The sequence below is a fragment of the Vigna angularis genome, chromosome 7 (genome assembly GCF_016808095.1).
Source record: "Vigna angularis cultivar LongXiaoDou No.4 chromosome 7, ASM1680809v1, whole genome shotgun sequence".
Taxonomy (NCBI): Eukaryota; Viridiplantae; Streptophyta; class Magnoliopsida; order Fabales; family Fabaceae; genus Vigna; species Vigna angularis.
The window spans coordinates 5,801,669-5,810,733 of NC_068976.1; the positions used below are offsets into that span (position 1 = coordinate 5,801,669).

The 9,065-nt window shown below is 38.3% G+C and overlaps 1 protein-coding gene across 1 annotated transcript; it reads right to left on the minus strand.

Annotated features, from left to right (window-relative positions):
* Positions 1 to 6,432: 6,432 nt before the first annotated feature.
* Positions 6,433 to 8,544, minus strand: LOC108337131 (ribosomal RNA small subunit methyltransferase-like). Its single transcript, XM_017573588.2, has 2 exons — positions 8,109 to 8,544; positions 6,433 to 7,365 (listed from the first exon to the last, which is right to left on the minus strand). The coding sequence occupies exons 1-2, from the start codon at positions 8,415 to 8,417 to the stop codon at positions 6,625 to 6,627; spliced, it is 1,050 nt and encodes a 349-aa protein (XP_017429077.1). The 5' UTR covers positions 8,418 to 8,544; the 3' UTR covers positions 6,433 to 6,624.
* Positions 8,545 to 9,065: the final 521 nt, after the last annotated feature.

Below are 9,065 nucleotides of genomic sequence, written 5' to 3' on the forward strand. Positions count from 1 at the left end.
TGCAATGATTATCTTGTGGGTGTGACTAGAGGATGACGAGTGTTCGGTGGAGCAGGCACTAGATGGAGAGGACCCAACTGCTTAGACTAGGACCGATCGGTTACATGGATAATTTTGTAGGGACCGATTGGTCATGTCTATAGTTTTGTATTAGGGTAGAATTTTTGTAAAGTTTAAAATTTATGATTATTTTAGGATAATTGTAAGTTAACTTTATTCTCAGTATCTGTTCTGTCATATTATTTTGTGACTACTATAATATGGTTTATGACTATATTTTGGGGATGTTATAATACTCATATAACACCTAAAGCATATATAGATGGTTCAAAATGAAGCAAATGAGTTTGAACCAAAGCAATAAAACATAAAACAAAAATTCAATCGATGGAAACACATCAAAACAAGTAAAACATCATGTAAACAACATAGAAACACAAAAACTAAAAGGATAAGACTTATTTCTTAAAGAAACGGTAAGCAACCTTGGCTTTAGATACTTATGGCCTTCCTCCTAGCTCTTTCAAGACCTGCATGAAGATGGATGCCTTCATGGAGATGTAATGGTGCATAAGCTATGGTTTGTGAAAGGTAAGGTGTATGGTTCGATTATGGAGAGTTTATAAAGAGGCGAGACTAACTCACAAGGAAGGAAGCCTAAAGTAGTTTAGAATAGGCAGTTACTCTAGAAAGAACTCAAAGTTTAGTGAATGACATGATTTGGGAGGATCTCATTACCAAACTCAAGTTAAATTTACAAGAGGTGAGCCCCCTTTATCGATAGGCCAAGAAACCCTAGAGTGGTCTTTATAAAGCAAAGCCAAAATTCAAAATTCAAATGTTTAAAAATTAGAGCTAAAGAATACATGCATTTAATGTGACTTGTTATGTGGCAAGGTCATGCTTTCTATGCTTATGGAGAAGCTTGCTCTACAAGCTAGCACACATCTAGGATAGAAAACTCTAATTCTATGTGTCTCACACAAGGTCCATCTCTTGGCCCAAAACTACACTATTAAGCCCAAGACCAAATCAAGGCCCAAATATAAGTCCAAGAAAATTCTATATTATTTGGTCTAAAATATTAGGCCCAAAAGAAACCTATTTTACTTATTTACCGTCAACATTGACCTAAGAAAATAAGAGTTTAAGGTCATCCCTTGCAGATGAGACCCACCTTTCTTGTAAGCGCTTGTCCATAACTTTTGTAGTTGGTCCATTGACTAAGATTTTTCCATTAATGCCACAAGAAAAAAGGAGCCTATGTTATCCCAAACTTCATGTGTGTATCCAATTTGCTCCTCTTAGGAGCTCCTAGGCTATTCAGTATAATTTTGGTCTTACTCCCGCAATAGACAACACCAATTGTTGTGGTCTATGGTTAGGCTAAACAGAGAACTGAGTTTTAGGGTATAATGTTCATGTTTGTGCTTACCTTTTCCTCATGTTAAGGAGATTCTCCCAATTGTTCACTGTAAAGTTAAGTATTAGAAAACAACTGTCAAAACCTCAAAATAACAGAAAACTAATTTCTATTTATGAGTATGTCAATCACTGTATCAAGGTAATTGATGACGGCACACCAATAGCCCAACTATTATTCTTAACCTTATATCCACAAAAGCATAAAGTTGGAGAATCCAACTGACAACTTTTTGCCACCAACTTCCATGTTAGCCAGGAAATCCTATTGGGTTTTTCACACTTAACCACCCCACCTAACCCCTTCTTACTATTCGTCTCTCTTACTCTGCATATCTTGTCTTCAAATTGGACTCCCCATCAAGATAGTAATTTGGACATATGTAACCTCGATTGGGTTCAATTGACTTGATGCTTATCATCTCACCAACTCTAAAATCCCTTAACCTCTTCTCCACAAAGTTTCCGTCAACCAAAACTGATGTCAACCTATTGTTCTCAAATTTACCACTCATGTGCCTTCTTCAATCCTCATACGCTCCTTCACAACTGTGACAAACAACGCAAAGGACAGTAGCAAGATGGAAACAACTCTTCCAAACACTACAAGCTGAGGAAGCTGATTGAGAATGAAAATTATGAGAAAGTACATGTAAGCAATCTTGTGGAACAGTTCAAAAGGTTCCTGGGAATGAAACTGAGTGGGTATTTGCTTCTACGGATAGAGTTTCCAGCAAACACAAAGGTCTCATTAGTTTTCATAGGGTCGTTTTTGTACACTAACCTTTGCATCCTCATCTAAGTTCCATCAAAGGCACTATTAGGTTCCTTTACTCAAGGAACCAAAACAAATCACGTTATTCTCACACTACTACTCAAATAACAGAATATGATAGTATATGTATGTATTTTATTAACACTGTAATGTATCGAAAGAAGAAAATACATGTAAGTATCCCCTTCCCAAGGAAGCCTCCCTTCCTCAACTGGAACAATATGTCCAGTCTATACTCAACAGAGAAAATATCTGACATCCCCTCTCCCTCTATTATGTTTCTTATTTATACTCTCTCTACTAACAAACTAACTTCCTTTCCCGCCTTTAATTTCCTCCCCCTTTATTCCTTCTCACGTGTACCTTTACTTCCTAACATTACACCCTCCTACAAAACAACCTTGTCCTAAAGGTTGGAACCGTGAAACTTGATTTTCTGGCTTCTCTTCATCATCGTGTTATCATATGAAGGGAACCCACTGGCTACTGCCCTCCGATTCAGGTCTGCAGGCTTGGTGGTGGCAAATCCTCCTCCAATGTCTTCCATTCTTCCTGGATTCTATTAACTTCCAGCATTTCATGAATGGACTTAACAAGGGAAGATTCAGATAATGCCTTGCTAAAGAAAGCTATTGGCTTCTTGCTTTGCAACAAAACCACCCCTACTCTAGTGTTAGAAGGCTCACACTCCATGTAGAAGGTTTGGCCAAAATCGGGTAGAGCTAGTAATGGGGCTTCAGTAACAATTCCTTGAGTTTTTGCATAACTTCCACTCCCATTAGGTACCACTTGAGCATTCCCTTTAACAAAGCTTCCCGAGTTAAAATTTTAGCACCCTCTAAAGAGTTCTTGCACATTATGTTAGAAAGTTCTACTACATCCAATCTCTTTATTATATCCCTCACTTCATCCTTTCAGTGTCTAATTGTCCTCGTGCATCTTCCAGTGCTTCTACCTCAACAATATAATCCTTTCTAGTGCTCAAAACGTCAATTATGCTAAGTTGCCTCCAATCTCCTTTAATTCCTCCTAGGGGTGCCAACCAGGTAACTCCTAGAATCACATCCACACCTCCCAACTCACAAAGTAAAGTTTATCTCTGATTCCTAGCCCCTCCAACCCCACGGGAACTCCTATACAACATCCCCTATTCAATTTTTTTTGCCCATATCTTAAACATACATTATAAGGGCACGTATCCCCACTTTTCAACATCAATTCCTCCGCTAATCTGGTGGCAATAAGGCTATGACTCGCCCCACTGTCAATCAACACCAATACCTTTCTCCTTGCACCCTACCTCACAGTTTCATTGTTTTAAACTGTGTTACACCACCTGCAGAGGATACAGATAACTCCCTAGTCTTTTGTTCGATTTCGGGACCCTCATCTACTTCTTCTTCTTCTTCTTCCTGCCCTCCGTCGGCGATGACAAATCCCTCCGACGATCCCCGATATGTCTCTGTCCGCGTGACTGTCCTCGAACTTCAGTTACATCTTCCCCAGGTCGTACCTCCTCTCCCCACCCTTCTGCCACTTCCATGTTACATAAACCCAACTTGTTCCCCATCTCAGGCTCGTTCCATCACCGTCAACAGATCACGTGAGTCATGCGGCCTTATCAAGTTACGCAGCCCCTCTTGCAGCCCATCGAAAAAATATCCCAGCAGCTGCTCCTCATTCATTCCCGATGCTTGCGCCACCAGACTTTCAAACTCCTGGATGTACTCGTCGACGCTCCCCTTATGTCGCACCGTTGCTGACTTCTCACAAACAGTGCCTTGATTTAGCCCGCGAAACCTCTGCGTCAGAGCGTCAATGAACATCTTCCAAGTCGGATGTCTGGTTTTCTTTCGCCAAAAGCGGAACCAATAACTCGCGAAACCTTCCTCCATGCATCCATAGATAAGCTTTATCTTCTCCTTCTCTGTCACGCTCTGGAGGTCGAAAAGTTTTTGTGCCTGTGCGATCCAGCCCATGGGATCCGCACCTTCAAATGTAGGTAGTTCAACGCATTTCCTCCAACTGCGTCGAACTTCTCTTTTGTCTTCCGATTCCTCCTCCGAGTTTCCGACGGTCATCGTTCGCATCCAGCATTGACAAAATCATGACTTCCTTCGGAGCTTCGATGCTTATTCTTGGTTCGTCGTCCACGAGCTCGTTGGAACTCGAGAGTCAAAGCTTGAACCTTCGCCTTCAATTCCTCCATTGTCGACTCCATCGCCGTCATTCGTCCCTCCATTCTTCCTTCTAGTCGTTTAATTCTCCCTCCATTCTATTTTGCTACCGTTTCTCCTCGCTCACTCTCTTCTTCTCTCCGAAACAGATCCGGCTGGTCAGACTAAAGATGTTAGGTTCCTTTACTCAAGGAACCAAAACAGATCACGCTATTCTCACACTACTACTCAAATAACAGAATATGATAATATATGTATGTATTTTATTAACACTGTAATGTATCGAAAGAAGAAAATACATGTAAGTATCCCCCTTCCAAGGAAGCCTCCCTTCCTCCACTGGAACAATATGTCCCGTCTATACTTAAAAGAGAAAATATCTAACATCCCATCTCCCTTTATTATGTTTCTTATTTATACTCTCTCTCTCTACTAACAAACTAACCTCTTTTCCCGCCTTTAAATTCCCCCTCCTTTATTCCTTCTCATGTGTACCTTTACTTCCTAACAGACACCCATAGTCCTTTTCAGCCATACCAAACAAATATGAATTTGGATCCTGAAGCTCTCCAAGTCCTTTCATGGATAGAGTTTCCAGCAAACACAAAAAGTCTTATTTATTTCCAAAAGGTCATTTATGCACACTAACCTTGCATCTTCATCTGTGAGTTCCCTCTCAGACACACCATCCTTCAGATTCTACACCCTTTGAGCCGTACCTAACACGTACAGATTTTAGATCAAGCACCGCTTAAGCTCACTTAATGGATTGAGTTGTTGCACTATGGACATGGAACTTCTGCGTGATGAGTTAACAAGAGAAGAATGTTCTCATATGGGTTGAAGGTTTTGGTGGAACTTGAATTTGATGCTGGATGTTTATGAATAATAACGGAGGAAACGTCTTGTTGGTAGATACCACGAGGTGTTGTTGATGGTGTCATGATCACAAGTGGTCTCTTAGAACCCATGATTCATAAGTCAGTGACAATGAAAGCATGTGAAGTATGCGAGAAACTGCAACATTCAAAAATTTAAGGAACTATGTAACTAGGAGCATATCAATTGCAAGGGTCATATACGGGGTCATAAGACTTGAGTTTCATAAAACCTCTCCATTAGACTATGCTGACATGACATAAAAATAGGACTCAGTCTTAAATAAGACCTAAGTCGTAAGAATAAAACATTATTTTTCTGTCATGGAAATATATATTTTTGCCAACAGCTAAATAAAATACTGAGTGTGGCTCTTATAAGACTCTTGTATTGGAACATAAAAGTGATCTGTCACATTTGAACCTACGAAAATTGAATTAAGATCTTATAGAATGACTCCTGCAACATATATGCTCTATGACGTTGTGGTTGTGCATCACTACTGCTTCCTTTATTTCTCTTCTATTCTTTTTACTATTTTCTTATTTCCAGCACAAGCATCCCATCCATAACTTGAACAAAATCTAATGATGATTATGACAGATAATAATAATATTGATAGTGGTCAAGGGAAAGTACATCTAATAATGAGTACAAGACAAGCATTGAACCAGACAACAGGACTAACATATGTTCTCTTTGCTTCCGGTTAGAGATATTGATACCAGCACATGAAACTTCTCATTCCGTATCGACCCCAACATTAATAAGAGCTCGTCATAGTATGGCCATAGACGGGACCTATATTTTTCTGGTAAAACCATTAAAAAAAGGCACAAGAACAAGCGTAAAAGAGACATCAACAATTCCACTACAGAACCCTTAAGGTGTATCATTCAATCAAGGTAGTACAGAAATTTATTACATTCCAACCATAGAATTTCATATGCCTCAAATCACCAAAAGACTAGCCATGAATTTTAGTACCAGATATTGAAATTTGACCTCCGACAAAGAAAAAGCTCTAACAAAATATCGATTCGTCCGTACTACAATATGACTCACAATCATTATCCACAATTCAGACTGCCAATCAGGTTGCATTACAAAAAGAAAATTAGAACATTCGCAAATTAGGAATGAAGATTACACCAAACAGAAAGTTACAGATGCAGATCCTTATAAAGCAATGAAGGAAGAATAACATTTAATCAAAACACTATAGATTACATGTAGTACTACATATCCACGAAGGAGCTCAACAAAATACAACTCTTAAGAACAGTTTATGATAGCACTATACGGCTAATAAGCAAAAAATAGTGTAGATCAAAAATTGAAGAAGCTATCAAGAAAATTGACCATCTAAAATCAGGAGAAGTGTATTCCAGCTTTGTTAAACAGAGAAAGCAGGTATAGGAATTCCTGCAATGTGAGCTTGGACGACCTCTTTTCTTCAAAATCTCCTTCTTTAAGAACACCCAAAACCTTGTCTTTGAATTCAGATTGCACCTCATCAGCTTCCCCATCCTCAACTTCCATTTCGTCATCTTCTCCTCCATCATCATCCATCTCCATACCTTCTTCATCACCAAAACTAGCAAAGTCCACTTTGGTATCTGCTTGCTTCAGTGAATCTTCTTGCCCAAGTTCCAGCGCCCGCACAGTTCTGTAGTTCTTTTCAAGCAAGGAGATCACACTCTTCTGCCTAAATATTGAACCAAGTGTTTTGTTCTTCCTGTTGAAACAAATTCGCAAAAACCCATCCCATTCCTTTTGCTTAACTTCAATACGGGGTTTCCTGGGCTCAATTCGCACTACAGAGGAATCGACCTTGGGAGGGGGCCTGAAGTTGTTTCTTCCAACTTTGAGGAGGTGGAAGATTCGGGCATGAAGTTGAGTGTTCACGGTAAGACGACAATATAGTTTGTCACCAGGCTGCGCTACCAGTCTCATGGCAAATTCTCTCTGGAACATTATGATTGCAGCACGAAATACAGGCTGGTGATTGAGTAACTTGAATGTGAGAGGAGAAGATATTTGGTAGGGAATGTTTGCAACACATATGTCAAAATAAGGAAGTTCGGTCCGCAGCACATCACATTGGATAACCTGTAACCATGAAAAAAATAATAGATAATACAATAACATGTTAGGAAAAACAGGTGCCAGTACGCTCTTATAGTAACCATCCAAGTCATAATAAAATAAGTTCAAATAAATTGTAAACATGCCCTTCCAAACATTTACACAATTATCCAAGTAATAAAACAAATAAGTTGATAATAAGCTCTTCCAAACAGATAATGTGTTCATCATGCATCACTTAATGCGTGATTCACTGAAATAAGTGCTTGAAATATTAGTTGTAAACTGTTCTCATAGGCTACCCTTAAAAGATCTCATTGAAACTGGCAAACCCAGATTTTAAAAAACTTTCTCACCAACTATTTTGAGAAAGAAGGTCCAGGCTTTTTGGGATCATTATGACCGCAATGGTCACATTTGTTGGCAATTGTCCACAGTACCAAGAATCATAACAAAATCGCAACTGTGACCACAATTTGAATCCTTAAGTAACCTCTTCAAATGTACTCTTGAGTGTTTCTCACACTACTTCACTGAGTTCTAAACAAAAGAATTAATTCCTTCATACGTTTCAAAAGAACGAACAGTGTCGTTCCGCTCCCCTTTCCCAGTCCCTTGCCCCCCAGTAACGTGTTTGTAGTTATTTTAAATTTTTACAGAAAAAATTGGCAATTCTCACTATTAATGATTTCCCTTAAAATAAGAGTGGGAGAAAACTAAAAATGAAAACAGAAAAAGAGAGTGAAATTTCCTTTTTGTTTTCATACCGTAAGGCGATTGGAGTGAGGAGTGCCCTGGAACCGTCGCTGGAGCTCGAGAACCATGCGGGGATCAATTTCGACAGCGATGACCTTCTTGGCGGCTTCTAGAAGCTTCTTGGTGAGGTTTCCAGTGCCGGGACCGATCTCGAGGACGACGTCGGTAGGTTTGACGCCGGATTTCTGCACGATGGAGTCGACGAGCAAAGGATTTTTGAGAATGTGCTGGCCCTTCGATTTGTGGAAGGAGATTCCTCCCTGATACGGCATGTGCTGCTGCGCCTTCGTCTTCTCCTTCTTCGCTTTCCCTCCCGCCATTGAAACGCGCTGCACTGTTTCGGTTCAAAGAGCTCACACTAGCGCGCGCAGGAACACGAAGTCAGCTAGAGAATTAGGGTTTCTCTCTAAAAAAATTTACAAATATTTTTGTCCATTCTCCTCAGAAGAGTTAACCTAAAATGTCTGTTTAAAATGATTAAATGTTTATAATATTATGAAAAAATTGTACTTACTTTTCTTAAACTTAGTTTAAATTTCGTTTAGATTATGGTTTCAAACACACTAACTTTTTATATATTTTAATATGAATATCCTCAAATCTACCCAATTTTTGTAATAACTGTTAATCTTTTTAAAGTTTTAGTAATCACATTTAATTCTCTTATATAAGATCCTAGAAAAATTATAATAATTCTTATTTGTTTTTTTTATGTTTGTATTAAAATCTTTATTATCATTATTACTATTTTAAAATGAATAATTTATTTAAATAATTATATTTTGTGTTATAATTATGTATAGTTAAAAATATAATATTTAAATAAATAATTTAATAATTTTAAAAAATTACATAACAAGGGTATTTTATAAACAAATTACTTTATAATAATAATATTAATAATAATAAAAATAATAATAATAATAATAATAATAATCATAAAAATAATAGTAATCATGATAATAATA

Bases quoted from the DNA above. Each gene is read 5' to 3' on its own strand.
- LOC108337131 (XM_017573588.2), bottom strand. From the start codon at position 8,417: ATGGCGGGAGGGAAAGCGAAGAAGGAGAAGACGAAGGCGCAGCAGCAC. The intron at 7,366-8,108 runs GTATGAAAACAA...TCATGGTTACAG, and splicing joins CTCACTCCAATCGCCTTACG to GTTATCCAATGTGATGTGCT.